This window comes from Equus asinus, chromosome 2, assembly GCF_041296235.1.
Source record: "Equus asinus isolate D_3611 breed Donkey chromosome 2, EquAss-T2T_v2, whole genome shotgun sequence".
NCBI classification, from domain to species: Eukaryota; Metazoa; Chordata; class Mammalia; order Perissodactyla; family Equidae; genus Equus; species Equus asinus.
Window position 1 is genome coordinate 37,370,567 of NC_091791.1, and position 21,254 is coordinate 37,391,820.

Sequence of the window (21,254 nt, forward strand, 5' to 3'; positions counted from 1 at the left end):
GTTGTCTTCTCTATCTTGTTTAATGTCCTGTTTTAAGGTCTATAGAAGGACAGAGACCTTGTCTGGTACTGATCAATATCTAGAAAATTGTAGGCACACAGTAGGTACTAAAATATTTGTTGAATAAATCCATTGTGCTTATGGGAAATGGTCCAAGTCACAGGGGATAGTTGGTAATATGCAAGATTTTCCACAATTGTAGTTGGTAATAAATCACTAACTGGGAAGATTGGCATCTTAGGTGGGGTAAGATTTTGCCAGTATCCTTTTGCTATGCCCCCTCTTTTATTTTCACACAAGCATTCCCACAAAAATGTGTAGACATGGAAAAAAGTAGCAACCTGATCATCATTACCATGAAGACCTGATTCCTGCCTGTAGGGAAATTCATCAACATTTCTATCTCCATATCAAGTGATTTGGGGTTGCAGGGAAGAAGATCTGCAAAGAAGCTATAACAAAGTGATGAATCACACTGAGTTTTTCCACTAATTTGGTCTGAAGTCCTATTTTGGCCCACTGCCAAAAAAACCCCCTCCAACTCTATATTTAGACAATTTATAATAACCTGTTCTATCCGTTTGTCTAATCAACATTTATTGAAAGTCAACCAGAGATTTAAATTTTGCTCTCCCCTACCTTTTTTTCCTTTTCCTGGAGAAGATTCGCCCTGAGTTAACATCTGTTGCCAATCTTCCTCTTTGTTTTTAAATGTGAGCTGCTGCCACGGTATGGTCACTGACAGACAAGCGGTGTGGTTGTGCACCCAGGAACCAAACCTGGGCCGCCAGAGCAGAGCGAGCTTATCTTTAACCACTATGCCACTGGGGGCTGGCCCATGCTCTCCCTTTTTAGTATCTTTACAAAATATGGCCAAAGTCTAATTGTGCTAATGATCTCTAATGCCAAAGTCTTAGTCAAGTCTGTTCTTTTGTTTTTCTTTCCTTCTCTACATATGCATGTTAAATTTTCTTACATCCTAGATGAAGTATGCCTCAGATTCCAACTCAATCCCATGTATGTCTTCATGCTGAATATAAGCTTCATGCTAAAGCTTGCCTTTCAAACAAAAGTCAATGCTGTATGGAAAGTAAAATATTGTGATGTACACCTGAAATATTGTGATGTACATCTGAAATTTTTTAAGCCAATTTGACTTCAATAAAATAATTTTTTAAAAAGCTATGATTCCAGTTATGAAATAAATAAGTAAATGAGGATGTAATATACAGCATGGTGACTAGTTAACAATACTGCATTGCATATTTGAAAGTTGCTAAGAGAGTAGATCTTAGAAGTTCTCATCACAAGAAAAAAAATTGGATAACTGTGTATTGTGACAGATGTTAACTAGATTTATTGTGGTGATCATTTCACAATATACACAAATATTGAATCATTATGTTGTACACCTAAAAGTAATTTAATGTATGTCAATTATACCTCAGTAAAAATAAATAAATTACAATTTTGACCAAAAAAAAAAAAAAGTCAATGCTGTATGTATTGGTAACTGAAATTTTAGAATGACTCACAAAATGACTGATGCAAGTGCAATGGAAAAGTTGACCCAACCAGCAAAACATGACTAAATAAGATATTAAAGTCCAGAAGCATATCTTTCTAGATCATGGAGTCAAAGTTGTAGCTACAAAAGTTAGCAGTTATCAACACTAGTTAATCTAGATTTTCCAGTAAAGTAGTTCACTGATAGACATATACATTCATAAACATAATCTTGCATGTATAAACACAGTCATGGGCTAAAGAGACAACACAGAAAGGAAAAACAAGTGGTAAATTCTTTCACTTTGATTGCCAAGCTGCTAGTTTAGCAAAAAAAGTTACACCTTGATTCTAAGTCATTACCAAATGAAACTAATTTGGTTTGCTTAAGAGTTCTTATTTCATGCTCCCCAAGAAGTCAGGCTTGCCAATACTTTTACATGTTAACACCACAGATAAAGGCACAGGTATTAAACAATTTATTTTCACAGATGCCATGGTATGTCATGGAGAAGTCTAATGAAAATCAAATTTTCTAAATAACTGTAGTTAAGGACATTTTAGAGATGCATACCTGCATACATACTTACAATGGGATAAATTTTAAGCCTAAGGACATCTTCCTTATAAAGTCTTCTGGTTTCAAAAAGCAAAACAAAACAAAAAGTTACTAAAGATAATCAGAATACTTTCAAGGGAACACAGGCATCTGTCTTTAAAAGGTACTGATGTACTGAGCTACAGCCACATTTAGCCTCACCAAATTACCCTGGAGTTATTGAGAGGAATAGGTTGACAAATCAGATATTGAAACCAGAACAGAGCTACTAGTAATTTAAAGATGAGGTTCATTTTTTCACTTTGCATGTAAGATGACTTCATATTCAGAAGTGGGAAAGCAATTCAATAGACACTTAATCCATTTTGTCTCCATTTAAAATTAAAAGCTGAAAGTCAGCTAGAATTGGATCTGAATCTGAGTGGAGCTGCTCATTGTGAGCTGTGTAGCTATGTGAGCTTGGGAAAGTTTCTTAATTTTTGATCATCAGTTCTCTCATTGCAAAATAGGAATGGCAGTAGTTACCCCATGTAAAGAGCTTACCATAGTTCATAGCATAAAGAAAGCCCTCAATAATAGCTTGGATTATTATTACTATTATTAAATATCATTCTTACATCCCAGAATATAAATAAGACTTCCAAATTGTTAGGAAAGAATTCCCAGAAGTGGAAGCATTATTATTGTTCTTATATTCTGTATTATTTATATTTGCACAGTATTAATATTTTTAAAGCACTTTCACATACATTATCTTACTTGGCCCATATAACCCTGAAAAAGGCTGTGTGGAGATTATCATGAGAGGGTTAAATAAACCTAACTAAGTTCATGAAGTTAACAAATGGTATAGCCAAAGTTAGAACCCAGATTCTCTGTTTAGTTAAGGGATCTCTTCATTAAACCACTGAAGAGGAAACCATAGTGAGAGAAAGCAGCTCAGAAAAAGTAAGGCAAGTTAAAGTGAGAGAAGATTTTATCATCACCACAGGCCTATCATCTCTCATCCAAATTCCCTAGAGCCAAATGTGTTCTGAAATTGAAAATTTTTCAAATTTTATAATAATAATGAGGTTATATATACTATATATTATGTAATATCCTCAAGAGGGTCTGAGGCAGCACCTGAATAAAATGTATTAATATTTCTGCAGCAAAATTTGTGAATAGGCACATTAAGTAGGATAAAGACATATAAATAGTTTCTCTTCAGAATGGTGAAGTTTTTCCATCGAAGAAGTAGTTTTATCAGTTGACCCAACTTACAAAAAAGCTTTGGTTTTCAAAACTACAGATAAGAGATCATGGACTTGCATTACAAGAGAGTTTGCATGTAACTATGAATCAAGCAGTAACAACCATCAGGCACTGCCAGAGAGGGGAATACAATAAGAGATAAAAGCATCAGACATGGTTTACTCTGACATCTTCTCAGAAAGCAAATAATGGTGCTGGGATCACAAGATTAACAATAACCATTAAATAAACAAGTTTTTCACTGCATAAAAAATCAGTTTTATACTATTATTTGAAAAAACAGAATGAAAAATCAAATAAAAATAGTAAAGGATATATATGGGGGCCAAAAGCAGAATGTACTAAAGAGTGAGTGGTAAGTGCCATAGCTATAAGTCTTCAATGGTGAGGATTTTGGAGAGCAAGGCTCAGGGCAGTGACAAAGCACAAAATAATCTATATGCATCAATATTAAGTTTCACTGACAGCATGACTTTCAGCAAAGAGATATTCTGAAGATAGAGGCTAGACAAAAACAAGGGGAAATTCCATTAATGATACCATTAAAATTTTTTTTTTGAGGAAGATTAGCCCTGAGCTAACATCTGTGCCCATCTTCCTCCATTTTATACGTGGGACACCTGCCACAGCACGGCTTGATAGGCGGTGTGAAAGTGTGCACACAGGATCCAAACTAGTGAACCCTGGGCCGCCAAAGCAGAGCACACGAACCTAACCACTACACCACTGGGCCTGCCCCCATTAAAAATTTTTTAGGAAGAAGAGTAAAAGAAGTTAGAGATGTAGATAACTAAAAATGACATGGGAAACACAATAAACTTAAGACCCAAAAAATAAAGGATCATGCACACACCAGAATAATTGGAAGGAAATATGGAAGCAGGAGATATTTAATGTCTAAAGATAGTCGACTAGAAAATCTCTTTTGTTCCAAAACACATTCTGTATACCTGCCTAATTTGAAAGTGACACACTACTCAGCAAAATGAGATGTTTGTACAAGTACATATTGAAGATATTAGATATTAAATAAAAGTCAGGGAAGATTGGTTTTTAACCTTATCACCTGAATCCTCCTGATCTTTAAGCACTTAGTCCAGCCTTCGGTGCTGCTTCCTGGTACTTCTCATATTCTGGTGTTCCATTATTTAACTCCTTGCAGAGGTTATTAATCTTACTGTGTAAAGAGTCTTGTCATAATCACACTGTAAACTTTTCCAAGGTAAGAACCGTGTAGGGTTTTTTCCTTTTTCTTTTTCCTTTCTTCTCCCCAAAGTTTCAGTACATAGTTGAATATCCTAGTTCTAAGTCATTCTAGTTCTGCTATGTGGGACGCTGCCACAGCACAGCTTGATGAGCAGTGTGTAGGTCCGCACCCAGGATCTGAACTGGAGAACCCCAGGCCGCCAAAGCAGAGTGCATGAACTTAACCACTCAGCCATGGGGCCAGCCCCAGGATTCCTTTTTAATTCCCAGAGCACCCTGCATAGAATTTTATACAAATTTATTTAACAAATATTAAGGGCCTATGCAAAGTGGTGGCTGACATCCCACAAATCACAAAGACAACAGAATTCTGGTATAAGAAATGATGAAGAGTCAACATCATCAATTCTTGATATATGCTAGAGCCAAAGCCTTTATTTACAATCCAGTAAAGGCAAATTCAAAAGACCAAAAAAAAGAGAAAAAACCCCTGGATAAAAAAAATCAACATCACAGAAAACAAAGCTGTTTTCACAACCATGTAATTTTAAGAGCCAATATCAACAATCATTGAGGGGCTAAAAAACTTCGAAGAGGATTTGGAACAATCTTGGATCTTATCTAAAGTGTAAAAATTATAAAACACAGGAGGAGACACCACATCATAAGACTAACAAAAGTAAGAAATCACAAAGAGGGATTGTCAGCATCGTGGCAGAGTGAGCTGTTCCCTTAGTCTCTACTCCGTAAGTTACAACCAAAGGGACATTCATTAACCGAGGATTCCGTATAAGGCACAACAGGATCTGAGAGATCCACGCAGCCATACATCTGAAGGTGGGGGTACTGGATCCCTGGAAGCAGTGGAAGGAGTGACGAGCATACTTTCTACAGTGCTGCTGCTAAGATCTAAAATGGTTCTCAGAGCAGACCCTGAGCTTTGCAGGATGGCAAGAGGAAACAGAGAGAAGGCCTGGATATGTTCTTTTGCTGATACCAATGACCATGACCAATAACGTCAACAATACATGATCATTCAGGCCCCTGCCTCTCTGGAGCTTGAGGACTAAGAATAGCAGGCACTGACTCCCTCCTTGAAGAAGTATCCTGCGATCTTCCCAAAATGACCCAAATATATACTAGGGAGGGTGAGGGCCTTGAGACAACAAAATCTGATCATGTATTACTGTGACTGCTCTGATTCCCATGACTGTTAATTAAATTTAGTATTCCTTTATACCATAAAATTTCTCTCCCCATCACAACATAGTTGTGATAACAACCAAAAAGTTTTTTGTAGAACAAGATTGTTGTTCCAAAGTATTTTTGATAAGTAGGTATTTAAATTTTGTAAATTAGCTGTTGCTTTAGAGCAAACATTTGTAAAAGTAAAAAACATTACAACAAACAAAATCAAATAAACAGTGCACTGTAGAAGTGAATAAAATGTCTGTTAAAAAAAAAAAAGAAAGAAAACTAGGAAAAAGCAACTGAAAAAGAACAGTTCAATCACCCAAAGCAGTGATTCTTATGTATCTCAACAGTCCCACAGTATACCATAATAAACACAGTAAAAAACTAATGACCAACAAGCAATACTGGCGACTGATTCATCAAAAAATATTAACTTATGTTTAATACACTTTAAGATGATGATCAAGTGTGTCAATCATTTTAATGGTTAACTATTGCTGATGGCAAAAACAGTATGTTTCAATTATTTAGAAAATTCATTTACATAAAATACGTTATTCCCTAACAATGTAAATTAAGTTGATATTACTAAATAATAAAAAGCCATAAAAGGAAGTTAAAAAGAGCCTGCAGGTGGTTTAATCACCTTATAAAGAACCGAGAGGCTTAAAAAAAACAATGTAAGACTCGTACCCAAAATGTACAAAGAAATCTTAAAATTCAAAAATGGGAAAAAGATCTGACAGACACTTCACTAAAGAAGAGACACAGATGGCAAATAAGCATATGAAAAGATGCTCAACATCATATACCATTAGGTAACTGCATGTTAAAAGAATGAGATACCATACTACACACTTATTTTCTTAGAAAGGCTAAACTCCACAAGACTGATAACATCAAATGCTAGCAAGGACGTGGAGCAACAGGAACTGTCATTCATTGCTGGTGGAAATGCAAAAATGGCACAGCCACTTTGGAAGACACTTTCTTATAAAATTAAACATACTCTTACCATATGATCCAGCAATTATGCTCCTTGGTATCTACCCAAGCACACTGAAAACTTATGCCCACACAAAAACCTATACATGAATGTTTGAAAATTTATTCATAATTGCCAAAAACAGGAAACAATCAAAATATCATTCAATAGGTAAATAAATGAACTACAGTACATCCACACAATTGAATATTATTCAGTGATAAAAAGAAGTGAGCTATCAAGCCATGAAAAGACATGGAGGAACCTTAATTCCATACTGCTAAATGAAAGAAGCCAATCTGAAAAGGCTACATACTATATGACTCCAACTATATGACATTCTGGAAAAAGCAAAACTATGGAGACAATAAAAATGTCAGTGTTTCCTAAAGGTTTGGAGGGAGCAAAAGAGGGATACATAGGTGGAATACAGGCATTTTTTACGTCAGTGAAACTATTCTGTATGATACTGTACTGGTGGATACATATCATTGCACATTTGTTAAAACCCATAGAATCTACAATGCAAAGAGTGAAACATAATGCAAAATATGGGCTTTAGTTTATAATGTATCAGTATTGCTTCATCAAGTGTAACAAATGTATTACACTAATGCAAGATGTTAACTACAGGGGAAACTCTGTGTGTGTGTGGGGGGGCGCATATGTACTATTCACTCAATTTTTCTGGAACCCTAAAACTGCTCTTAAAAGTAAAGCTATTAAAAACAGAACAATGGGAACAGAATAAATTTGATAACTTCAAAATCCCTATCCAGAGTGAATTTAAGAATACTTACATCAGAAACATTTAGGCAAACCCACAAAACTAAAGCAAAAATGAAATAAAAATTCAGAACCTATGCCAGTTTTGTCATATCAGCCCACGCCTGATCCACTCAGGATTACAAAATAGATCTGACAGTTTTTCCTCAGAAGATTCTGATTAGATAAAACCAAAAAGATAATACAAAAACAAATTTACAGATGTTGATTCACACAAGTACAACACAATACCACGCTACAGATTAAAGCAATTCTACATGAAATATTCCTAATTAACATAGAAATACATGGTTAGTAAACACAAAATACACATTTATCCACACTGTAATACTGTCTAAAAAATTAACCACTGCTTTTTTTTTTTAAAGATTGGCGCCTGAGCTAACAACTGTTGCCAATCTTTTTTTTTTTCTTTTTTCTGCTTTATCTCCCCAAATCCCCCCAGTACATAGTTGTATATCTTAGTTGCAGGTCCTTCTAGTTGTGGCATGTGGGATGCCGCCTCAATGTGACCTGATGAGCAGTGCCATGTCCGTGCCCAGGATCTGAACCGGCAAAACCCTGGGCCACTGCAGCGGAGCGCGCAAACTTAACCACTACGCCATGGGGCCGACCCTAACTACTGCTTTTTAAAGATCACTGGCTCAAACTGTAGTACCTATAAATAACAGCATGATAGAAGAGTAGATTCTTTATATTTCCCTAAATTCTAGTATTTTGCTTGACCTATAGAGTTATTTTAAAAATAGGAATGTAAAACCTTTGACAGGGCCAGGACTCCTCAGCTCATCACAGATTCCCTTCACACACTACTACCTGGATGATCTCTATAGGCATTTCAATGTGTGACAGTGAGGTATACTACCCATGAAAATAACATGCTCTTAAGATTGAGTATTCCAATGCCTAAGAGGAGGCAAGTGCCTAGCAATTTCATCATCAGTCTTTAGAAGTCATACTGCAGAGCTTCAAATGTAGCCTTCTAACTTGGGATGGGTTCTACCAACCATCCAAAAGTCAATCACAGACTAAATAACAGGTCTTCAACAGGAAGGGACTATTCAACCAATCTTTCATTCGACAAGTATTTAAGCCTTATGCCAAGTGCTGGGAATATGACCTGGAACAAAATATTAAACTATTTCTGCCATCACAGTGATTATATTCTTACGTGTCTACATGGTCACCATACATCTTCTACTAGGCCCAGCAGTCTCCTGATCTTTGGATATGTTGCAAGGGTAACATGGTGGTCAGATTTATTTTATAAAATTAATTTATATAAACTTCAAGATTACTATACATAGTTATTAGTTCTTACCTGGTCCTGTGTTGATAATAAAGTAAACAGAGTTTCCAATGCTGCTCTTCGAACTGATGATATAGTGTGATGCAAAAAAGGCCAGACACGTGGAACTAAAACTGTGAGTGACTGTTGAATACTAACAAAGAAGACACAAATTAATCTTACTCATTCTCTGCTGAAACATTGTTGATACATTACCTAAATACTATTTCCTTGTGGACCCAGTGTGTTTTTTGATGAATTTTAAAAAGATACTACAATTTTTATACAAATATTCATTTAATAGCCTCATTCAAAACTGTTATAGCCCCAGAATAGTCGGAGCAAACATAGTCATAAAGAGTAGAAATATTAACATTAGGTTCCTCAATGGCATTAATGCCATGAATTACCTTTATCAAATGAGAACTTTCCAACATAACTGCCCTTATTCTCAATCTGCTCTTACTCAGGAAAATAGCATATGTATTTTAGTTGGTAGTCAGCCTACACAAAATCAGGATTGCTAATCCTTACTCCTTTCCCACAGGTAACCCCAATAGGTAACTATTAGATGCACAAAACTCATATCCCCATTTGAAGCCATCTCTGCTCCATACCAAATGGGCAAGAGGTGGTATGGTAGTAGCTTTGAAATTTGTTATCCTGATTTAGCATTACTAAATTAGGAAAACTTAAATATCTTCCTTTTCACAGATTAGATTGTAAATGGGGAAACAAGTAAAGCCACGTCTAGACTTTGGATTCCTGTCACATCCCTGAGTCACTTATAAAAGTTACCTGGAATTAGAAAATGATTTCTAAGTAGCATTTGAAATGTACACCTCTGTACAAAAGGTATGAATAAAAAAGAATATGTCAGTGTAACTATTTGTCTGTTCTTTTGTGGTTCCTCTCAGGAGGCCTATCTTTTAATACTATTTCATTACTTTAGCTTTGTATAAATATCACTTCTTACATTTATTTACACATTTAGTAAATTTACTTATCAAATTAAACACATGCACACACAGACATAAAACAGACTCAAAATATGTAAAAGCATTATAACAAGATCTTGTTAATAGTGAAACTCTTCATGCTCCAAATGACATGCTGCATTTCTTCTTACATAAGCTGGAAAGTATCTGCCAAATATCACAATATATGAAGCAAATTTTTCAATAAGGCAATTTTGGGGGAAAAAACTACATTATTCCACATTGAATTTATAGAATTTTCACTACATTCTTTCATTTTCTTACATTATCTAGCTTTTCTGACACTATCTACTTGATGATTTTTTTAAAAAGTCCTAAGTCCTTTATTTAGGACAGGTGTCAACAAACTAAGGCCTACAGTCCAAATCCAACCCATTCAGTTTTTTAAATAAAGTTTTATTAGAACACAGGCATTCATACCTTTATGTATTGTCTACAGCTGCTTTTGAGCTACAATGGCAGAACTGAGTAGTTTTGAGAGTGATCATATGGCCCACAAAGCCAAAAATATCACTATCTGGGCCTTCACAGAAAAAGTTTGCCAACCTCTGATTTAGGATAACTTAAAATTCTTGCATTTTGCAGCTTGAGAAGGGCTTTCACATAGATTAACTCATTTAATCCTTATAGCTGTCATTACTAATGAAAGCATCTGAAAATTATGAAATCCCATACATGCACTACCACCTCAAATTTTCTCTTCATTTGCTTTTACAGGCACTTATTCTGCTATTCCATCATGTGGGCTGTCCTACTAGTCTAAATTTAACGTTGAAGTACCACCAGTAGATCAGTATTATTTGAAACATTCTCTACATGTTTTTCATACATCTATGATTTTCATTGAAAATAGTCAGAAATCACTTAGTCATTATCACATGAACATTCACTGAATACCCTCACTAGGCTGAAGAATAGCAACTAATTTTCTCATCTGTGATTTTTTAAAGTTGCATACAAATTTTTTCTTCTGTATCTCCAAGAGTACTATTAATAGGAACAATAACATTCAGGAGCCAGAAAAAGTAGGGAATACATTAATTAGCTGGGCTTCATTTCAAATATCAGGTTAGGAAAATAGGTGACACTTTAAATTTTTGATTTACAGTTTTGGCTTCATCCAATCTCTGCCTTTGGACATTATATTACATTATTATGTATTCCCTTCTTGATGAATAATTACTGAAATCAAGGGCAAGAGCTGAAATGAACATTACAAAGAAAAAGTTCACAGAGGAGCAAATTTTGGAAAATGTAATGCTGATGTTCAATGATAAGTGTTAACTAAATGTCACTAAATAAGGCTAAAATTCTATATTCTGGGGCTAGAGGTAAAAATAATATGCAATGATTATATTTCTAAAGTTAATTATTATAGGATGAACAAGATGAAGAATTATATAACTGAAGCAACTCAAGGATAAAGAATATGACCTTTTTAAGCTCCTGCTCCAAATGTACTAGTAGCTAGAGAGTAAAAAAAAAAAAGGCCTCCTGAAAATAGCAAGCTTTGGCATCTGAACTTATAGTAGTATTCTTAAAGGTGCTAGACCATTTGATTTTCAGGCTTAATTATCTGGAAATGTATGTAAACACTTTTTACTTTATTCCACTAATTAGAAATAATTACCTGCATTGTTGGACCTGAGGATAAGTTAACAAGGATGAAAGAAGAGTCATAATACTATTTGTTGAAGCTGTTAGATCATCTAGTTCCAGAAGAGCATCCCATAATGTATTTATAATGAAGGGTACCTATAAGATCAGTTATCAAAAAAAGTTATTAATTTTATATAAAATATTCACAAGCTATCCCAAATCATATCCCAGGAACTGCTACTGATTCATCAACATATATAATCTCAATGATCTTGGATAGTGCCAGTTTTGAGCAAGGTCAAGAAGGAGACCTTATTTGCCTTTCAGAGTTCTCTAACCCCTCTTTTTAATGCCACTCAACTCTACTTTGGCACGTCCCTTCCTAACCAGGCTCATAATGGGACAGACAATTCAGGAAATAAGATGGCCAATACGCTACATAAAAAACTAAACAATACAGTGTGGGCGCAATAAGACATGACCCTCTACATAAAGTAATTTTAATATACAATCATGCACCAACCACATAACAATGTTTCAGTCAATGATGGACCGCATAAATGATGGTGATCCCGTAAGATTAGTACCATATAGCATACATGTGTAGCAGGCTATACCATTTAGTACTCTATGATGTTCTAACTCTATGATGTTTGCACAACAATGAACTCGCCTAATGACACATTTCTCAGTATGTCTTCCTGTCATTAAGCAATGCATGACTATTAAAACAGTACTAATCATCACAAAAAGACAAATTAGCTTTTGAGCTTTTAAAATAGTTCTTGCTGCACTTTCAAATATACATGTTCTGGTTCTGAGAATACAAAAGAAAATCAGACCTTAAAACAGGCACTTCAAAAAATGAGACCAGATTTAAAAACCAAAAGCCAAAACCCAAAAATCAAAAAAACCAAAAATCTCATACGTCTAAAAACCAGGGGTAAAATAAAGAAATGTTTGTTTTCTTCTCAAGGAAGTTCCCCATATATTCTGTACACAAAGAGGAAGTAAATTCACTCTTCCCAAGGATAATATGTAATTAAGATCACATACATCAGAGGGCTATGTGTCATAAGCAAAACGGAAGATGAAGGAGAAAAAAGTACTCAATGTTTTCCTAATACTCTACACCCTAAATGTAAACAACCCTGATGGGAAAAAAATGCAAAAATATTTAAATTTACCTTATGTGTCTGAAGATACACCAGGCTTTCTACCACAGGTACTAATGATGCTGCAGCAACAGCTCTGACATCATCATCAAGGTCCTGGAGTCCTTCAATTATTCTAGTTAAAACTTTAGGCAATAAAGTATTAATTACATCCTGTAAAACAGTACATCAAAATAGATTAATTTACTGTAGCACAACTATTGTAAACATTTTTTATTAAACTTGCCATATGAAAGCATAAATTTAATCTTTATTGATTAAAAAAGTCACAAACAGAAAAGAAAAATAACATTAATAGAAGCCTATGTAACTAATCTCATCTGAAAAAGATTACAACAAAATCAAGTACTTTACTATTCAATGTGACTTAAAACATCAGAACACGTTTTTGAGGTAAGATTATGAATTCTCTGTGTGAAAACACACACATACGTACCCCTGTCCTAGAACCTTAACTTCTATTTCTCATTCAATGCCACTGACAACCAAAGGGGGTACGAGAAAAGAGGGAAGAGAAAGCTATCCCTTCCCGCTTCTCATTATTCCAATCTACTCTCTTTTCAATTTTCCCAGTAGAGCTGCCCCCAGAGGCTACTTTTGTGATCATACACTAGGAAACTAGCTGTGAATTGGTCTTGCTAAGAAATAGGAACAAGTTTCCGCACCTAACAAACCATCTGTTGTCATACTTAATTCTTAGCAGCATCACCTATCTCTATGACACTACCTCAAAAAGGCAAATCTTGAAGAACTGGCTTATCTGTAACACTAAGAATCTAGGGCCATTTCATATAATTAATGAAAATAAACTAAGGGGGGGGGAAGTCTCCTATATATCCTTCAAAAACCTAAACATTTACCTGACGAACTGCCAAAGCATATTTTATTCCCAGCAGACCTCCATGTCTAACTTCCCACTGTTCTTGTGTAAGTAACTTAAGCAGCACATCCACAGTCTTATGAACTCCAGTTTCATTCATGTGCTTTAACACCACACCTAATGTTTGAGCACAAGTTTCACGAACTGGTGCCACAACCTACAAATGAGAAAATAAGAAAACTCATATTTACAAAAAACTTATTTTGTTGAATTTGACATTTGATTGGGCAAAGCCTCACTTAGGCGATACTTACTTCATCAGAAACAAAGTCTCCAAATCTGTCTAATGCAAAAACACAAAGGAGTCTAATAACCAAGTCTTCCAACCACTCTTGATGCTGCTGAATCATCTGTTAAAATGATCATTTTTTAGTAATGAAGATCACACCTTGTATTGGGGGTTGGGGAAACACACTAGGTCCAAAACCAAAACTAAAATATCAGGACAGATTATTTTAGCTGTAGGAACAATAATCAAAATACAGAATAGTCCCAATTACTATCTTTAATATTAACCACATCCTCTTTGATGTTTAATTAAATTCACATATACTATACTAAAATCTTTAAGATTCATGAATTCTATTAAGTTACTTGCACTCCAAGAGAAGTTAAAAAACTATTGAAGATTGCTCTGATATCAATTATATCTGTCACGTATCTATTATCTATCTATCACGTATCTATTATCTATCTATCCTATTATCAGTGTCTCCATGCTACACCAATCATATCGCTCACTGACTTCTAAACTATCCTCTTATTCATCTTACTTTACCTTGCAGTCCATTCATTATATCCTTCTCAAATACTCTTGCTTCCACATATTTTTCCACTCCATGTTTCTGAACAAATCTTTCCCGTGAACTCATTCTTCCTCTGTCTACGGACTTCTTCCTAACCGTTTTTCTCATATTCACCTTTCCATATTTCTTCTTATTTACCTCTCATTTCTACTTCATGGCACATGCTCTGTTACTTCTCTGTCTTGGAAAAAGAGGCCAACCACTGAACTTGGTGAATAATTGGTGCTTTACTACACTTACTTCTTCTAAAGTGCTGTCTCCCATTTTACCACCGCTTTTCCCATGAGCTTTAAGGATTTCCCTAAGTCCAGTGCCTGCGCCATGTCGAACCTAGAAAGAACCAAGAAACAAATGTCTGAGGTTAAATGCTTAAGAAACTGAGTTTAACTTTTCTTCACTATGAAAAAGGGATATTGGATCTTTGAGAAATTAGAACAAACTAAGTGATACATCACAAGAACGTGCTTTTCTTTTACTATCTAAGAAGAATTACATAGTACATTAATTTCACAACTTTGGTTATGTGGAACTTTTTTAAAACCAAACTAAGAAAATAGCTATTCTGAAATCCTTCTGAGATATTAATCCACTTGACTGCCACTCCTCTACCCTCTACCTGCATTCAGCATTATCCACAGCAAAGGAGAGGAAAGAAAGTATCATACATTGCTCCTTATAGCCCCAACACCAACATTTTAGAAATATATGCATCAAAACTAAGTTCCAAAGCTACCAGTGTTAAGTGTGAAATGAAGACAATACAATTAAAATGTCTCATGACTAATGCTTCACTGTAGCCCTGTAGCCTTTTGAAGCGTCATCTGAGAGGGAAGAAACAGGCCACTGACACTGCACCCATTTATTTAAGACTCCGTTTGAATTAAGACTTGAACAGTTTTAAACGGAAGTACCTCAAGAAGCAGAAAGGCTGCTAAAAAGTTTTTCAAAGCGGTGTTTTTTAAATTATCCAGAAGCCAACAAAAGCAGGACAGAATGTTTTGAAACCACCAACCCTCAACTTCAACCAGAGGAACTTCACTTTCATTTCTTATACATATTGGAACCTGTTCAAGATTTTCTTTGAAGAAATTATTTCTGAGGCTAAAAAGCTGGTCTGGAAACTACTGTTCTTAATCAAAATCGTCTACTTCCAAAGAAAATTTTTACATCTGGGAGAGATACGCAAGTCTTTATATTATTGCTAAAAGAATGAAAAGAAATGAACAATTCACTAAAGAAATAGGACAAAAAGGGTATGAAAGGGGAAAATGAGTCTAAAATTTTCTACTTAGGTGAGTAACAAAGTGTTCTGGCCAGTGGTCCTAAGAGGTAAAGAGGGGAAGCATAGGTTATGCTTGACACTGTTCCCTTCATTAGCGAAGAAAATAGAGCTGAGACACAATAAAATGAAGAAATCTTACCTCCCAGGAGGGATTAAAAAGGTCATTGCAAAGTTCTTCACAAAAGCTTTCTAACGGCCATTCATTTGTCTGAATAAGAAAAACAAAATTACTACTAATTCAAAAGGTCTATTTTATGCTAACAATTTAAGTAATTTAGTAAAGCGTATTTATTTGTAGGCCTAGTAATAATAGTCAGGCTTTTAAAAACTGAAATAATTAAAATTTTTACTAATGAAGACGAGATTTTTAATTAAAATTTCTCTCAATTAATAGATTATTAAGTACTATCTACTGAGACATTAGTAAGAAAAAACTATAAACAATTTCAAAGGACACTTTACGGCATTTCAATAGTACCTCTTCAATTAAGGAAGAACTGTCTGGCATATTATCAATCAAAACTTTGGAATCATTTGCAGACTGATTAATAACAACGTTTGCTATTTTTCGTCTCTTTTCTTCTGGTTCCCCATCAGTGCTATCATTGCTAAAAAATAAAAGTCACGAATTTAAAAAGTGAGTAAAAGATAATGTGAACCACAATGAATGCAAGAGAATCCACCATTTGAACAAATGTTTTGCCATATTCTGATTATACGATTTACTTAAAATTTCATGTATCAAATAACTTAGATTAACTACTTAAAAATTCTTGAGCAAAATATATCCTACTACTCTTATTGATGAAGGTAAAATAGATCAATGAATTCTTGCTTTCAAACTGTATCTCAAATTTAACAAGTCTTTTTTCCTTTCTCTCTACAATCAGCTCCTCTCCTTTTTATTTGAAACTCCTTTGGTCTAAGAACCTAAATCTGGCCCAGCATATTGTTTTTAGGCTTTTGTACCCTGGAGAAAACTAATATACTGAGTAATGCACTATAATCTTACTAGTTCTTGAAAAACATAAAAGAACTGAGCAACGAAAATGTGTGCAGAAAATTCGAGGAAATGTTATTTTATGACTAAAAGACCAAAATACCAAGGCTAGCATAATAACAAAATATTACAAAGGAGAATACAGGTAAAACTATTTAGTATTAACAGAATGGAACAATTAGCACAGTTAAGGTATACACAGCATTATTTTTTATAAATATTCCCTCCCTCCATCTTAACAGTGTAATTTATTTCTCCAACTACTTTTTCTATAAGGTGATGAAAGAAATCTGAGCCTCCCTAATCTCATTCCTATTATTCTTTCCCCAATTCTCTCCAATCTAGCCAGGCTGGTTGTCGTTAAACTAGATAGGCACGTTAGGCATGTTTCTACTTCCAGATATGTGCCCTCTATTTGAAATGTCTTTTCCAAATATTCATATCCTCCCTTCTTCCAGGTCTTTACTGAAAAGTCACCTCTGTGAATCCCTCCCTGACCATCCTATCTAAAATTTCAAATTCTCCCCACAAAACATTTCACATGTTCCTTCCTTGTTTTATCTCTTTTTTCTTCTTAACCTTTATCATTAACATGACATATATATGTGTGAATAAAATTCAATGAGATATATATGAATAAAAGTCAGTAGAAACACTTATTAAGTTACTATATGAGCCTAATGCGCTGTTAACTTGAAAAACGCTGCGGCTAACAAGTCAAAAAGATTTTATACTTAAAAAAAAATAACTGCCAGTAAAAATGTATACCAAGTAAATGTTTATTATTTATCCCTTTTTGTGCCTAGCTTTTAAATAAACACTGTAAGCACTTTTTAGCTTTACATCAATACAAAGAACAATAAAGGTTCTGTCATGTGCAACAAAACTCTATTTTCATAAGTTCTCGTGTGTTTATTAATTCATCATTTAGTCAAACATTTCTTGACCACCACTATAGATTCTAATTTAACAGAGCCGTGTGGGGCCTAAGAATCAGCGTTTCAACAAACCCCTCAAAGTGCTTCTGAAGGGGGCTGTTTTGAACCACCCTTTGCTCCAAACTGTACACAGATATCACTTTTATTAACTCATTAAGAAAGTGAGGACAGTGATTTTACCCACAGAGTTCTTTCCTACCACAGAAATATTACTCACTATTTGACTTAGCCCCCAACCTAGGGAACAGGTGGTATAATACTGTGACAATTCACTTTATTAATGCAGTACTTCTAACCTGTGGCCCTTAGACCATCTCTCTGACTTCACTCTACTATTCTCACCTCTGTTCATTCATCATGTTTCTTGAATATTTCAAGATTAAGGCAGTTATACTTGTTCCCTCTGCCTGGAATGCACTCCCTTTGGAAGATCTTCTGCACTTATTCAGAGTTCATAGTGAGAAAAAAAATCTGCATATGAGGATTTTTCTGGGGAAGTTGTCCTAGTCCTCAGTAACAGTAAATTTTTGAGTGGTTATTAGTGCCGTGAAGTCAATCCCTACTCTTACAGCCCCTGTGTACAGCAGAGTGGAACCTTGCCCAGTCTCTGCATCATTCTCTCACCTTCTGGCACTGTTTATCAGACAGTGCTCCACTGCTGTTCATAGAGTTTTCATAGCCCATTATTTTTGGAAGTGGGTGGCCAGGTCCTTCTTCCTAGTCTGTCTTACTCTGGAAGCTCTGGTCAAACCTGTTCACCATGGGTGACCCTGCTGGTATTTGAAATACCAGTGGCATTGCATTCAGGATCACAGCAACATGCAGCCACCACAGTATGACAACCAACAGAAAAGTGGTATGGCTCCCTGACCAGGAAATGAACCTGGCCGCTGTGGTGAGAGTGCTGAATCTTAACCACGAGACCACCAGGGCTGGCTGTAATAGTAAATACTCTCTAAAAATTGTGCAAGACAATCCAAATGGTACTCCATGGCTAAAGACAATGTCTGCAAAATGTTTTTAGAAATCAAGCACAGATCTAAGCTACACAGCATTACTGTTTTAAATAAATAAGCAGAAAAGGATTACTACCTCTTCTCGTTAGTTTCCACTGCATCCCTGGATCTCTGTTTTGCAAATAACTTGGCCATTCTTTTAGCTTTGTTTTTTTGTCTATTGCTCATTCCTGTTCGAAATTCTGAGTCAATCAATTCAGCTGCCTGGAGAGTCTAAAAGAATAAAAGAATGGTGAGTTTGAACTTTTGAAGTTAAAATAAATACTCAGTCTCAGCCTTAGAAGAGGACTAAGTCTACAAATTTCACTATATACAAATTGAGTCTTTTTTGACAGCTTCATGCTATTCTCTTATGTGGCTGTACCATAATTCCACTCTCTTCTTCCTTCTTCCCTATTCTTCCAATTCCCAACAGATGTTCGTGCATATAACTTTTTTTTATGTTAGAATGTATTATCCTAACCCACAGAGGGCTTTGAACAGGTGAGACTTTAAAATAACCATACCACCCAAAAGTCATAAGAATAAAGAATGTCAAAAGAAACGGATAATCATCATCTACTGAAAAAATAAAATAATTACAGCCATAAGTGATTGGTAGGGCATCCTACAGTCAATTTAGCCCATATGCACCTTTCCTCATAACCCCTCATGCCACTTTTTGCTTTCTCTTCCATTCATGGGAGACATTATAAAGACTGTGAGACAGAAATGCTTTCAGCCCAAGCCTAAAAATCCTTTCTGCCCTTAACTGATTAAGATTCAACTGAACTTTACACTTCTACAACCAACTGGGGTCACCAGTGTGGTTGACCTGCTATAGTCTTGGTCCAGGGACCACTGGCACGTATACAAGGCAATGAAGCAGTGATGAGCCTATGGAAACAAGCAACCTTCAGCAACTCTTTCCAAAGGTCCGTGACATATAAAGCCAACCAAACTTGGATCTTCCAAACCTCAAACTGGCTGTTGCCCATCCCACATCCCACTATTCTATCCATTGCCCATTTTCTCTAATACACCCGCCCATTCATTTTCTTATACCATGTCCAACTACCACACTGTGAGCACATTACTACATTTTTGTTCTCCTTTATTATACTCTAGTTTCTTCTTTATTTTTTATTTACATTTATGCTTCCGTTTGTAATCCATTTCTTTCCATTGCTTCCTGGCTGTCATTATATTTTCTGCCTCTTTATACTCTTCTCCTTTTTCTCTCCGATATGTGCCATTTTTTTCTTGTCTACAAAAGTCATTCATTATCACATACCCCCAACCCTAAAAAATATACTTTACAAATTCTAATGGTTTGGAGGACTAGTATAAAGGCAAACAGAACCATTCTCCACTTAAGCAAAGGGAAAGGCCAAGGAAATGACAAGATAAGGGTTTCATGACTACAAAGCAGGAATTCTTAATGGGGCCCATGGAATCCTTAAAGGATATTGCAGGGGCAAAACAAAAGAGTACTGAACCCTTTGAAAGGTAATATTTCACTTGTAAGTGAATTTTTCTAAGGAGAGAGCCACAGTTTTTACTGGAGCTTAAAAAGAATCTGACGCATAAAAAAAGAAGCACAAAGGCATCCACTGGGAACTGGAATAGAGAAAAAGGAGGAATACGGAGCAAAATTATGGTATAGTCATAAAACAAAATAGCATGAAGCCATAAAGAATGTGATCAACCTGTATATAATGATGTATATTAAGTTACACGAAGTGAGAAATGCAAACAAGGCTTAAAAGGATACATATCCTTGTACGTACATAGAAATTTTCAGGAAGAATGCACAAGTAACTTAAAAAGGGTTGCCAGTGGGGTGTAGAGACATGGATGTCCACCAATTTTTGGAGAAAAACTTCTTTTCCTTCATAATATATACCGTTTTGCATTGGTTGAAAGTTTTCTTTTTATCTTGTTTGTTACTTTAGAAAATAAAAGAATGAATCATAGCTCTGAAGATTTCTAGTATCATCATCCCACTCTCTCACACATTTACTTTTTCTTTCCTTCACTAAAGAACAAAGGAAAGAGTAACTAGCACAACTAGTTCAATACTAGTTGAGTATCCTTCAATACAAGTGGCTCCTAAAAGGTATACCACCGCTTTTATCCAACAGTTTGGTGTCTTCAAGGTAGGCTGAATTTCTGTCTCTTTAGAATCTGTCATTAGAAATCCAAATTATGAAAACACTAAATTATGGTGGCACTAGGCAGCAATGAACAGAATCCAGGATAGCATTTTCTTTTTTAATTACAATTGCATAGCAAAATGAAGCAAATCTCTTTGATTATTACTTGCACTCAAACAACCAAAGGTTTTACCTACAGGTTGTTTGTTTATAAGGGCTGCTGAAGTCGGGGTGTAATCCAAATCTTCATCATTAAAGAGTTCTTCAGTACTCATTCCAATGGCTTCTCCCATATTAAGGCCAAGTTTCTTCTGTAATAGTTTCCGTTGGCGTGCTATCCTCTCTTTAGGATCCACTTCACCTTTAAACAGAAAAGAAATATACTTCCTCTAAATCATTTAAGAAATTTTCTAACACATGAAGATAAGAGTTGATTCAAATGTTCTAAAAAAATGTAACTATTAAAATACCCCTCCTGACAATAAAACAAACTATACGCACAATCTCTGAATATGCCATAAACTCTATTACCTAACCATGATTGGTAAATAGTATTCTAGCTAATAAAACACTCTACCAGTTTTCATGAGATTCTTCCATTGTCCTACTGATAATTATCAAGTATATATAAAATGAGATGCATT

The 21,254-nt window shown here is 35.2% G+C and overlaps 1 protein-coding gene across 8 annotated transcripts in view; it reads right to left on the bottom strand.

Annotated features, from left to right (window-relative positions):
- Window positions 1-21,254, bottom strand: part of BTAF1 (B-TFIID TATA-box binding protein associated factor 1) — a 92,140-nt gene that overhangs the window by 44,393 nt on the left and 26,493 nt on the right. For all 8 annotated transcript variants that reach the window (XM_014839428.3, XM_044754156.2, XM_070487167.1 and 5 more), the window contains 10 exons: window positions 20,808-20,971; window positions 18,552-18,688; window positions 16,000-16,129; window positions 15,661-15,729; window positions 14,480-14,569; window positions 13,688-13,783; window positions 13,414-13,590; window positions 12,566-12,706; window positions 11,410-11,534; window positions 8,815-8,935 (listed from right to left, as the gene is read on the bottom strand). In XM_014839428.3, the coding sequence (XP_014694914.3) occupies window positions 8,815-8,935; window positions 11,410-11,534; window positions 12,566-12,706; window positions 13,414-13,590; window positions 13,688-13,783; window positions 14,480-14,569; window positions 15,661-15,729; window positions 16,000-16,129; window positions 18,552-18,688; window positions 20,808-20,971 (1,250 nt within the window). The remainder of the gene's footprint in view (window positions 1-8,814; window positions 8,936-11,409; window positions 11,535-12,565; window positions 12,707-13,413; window positions 13,591-13,687; window positions 13,784-14,479; window positions 14,570-15,660; window positions 15,730-15,999; window positions 16,130-18,551; window positions 18,689-20,807; window positions 20,972-21,254) is intronic.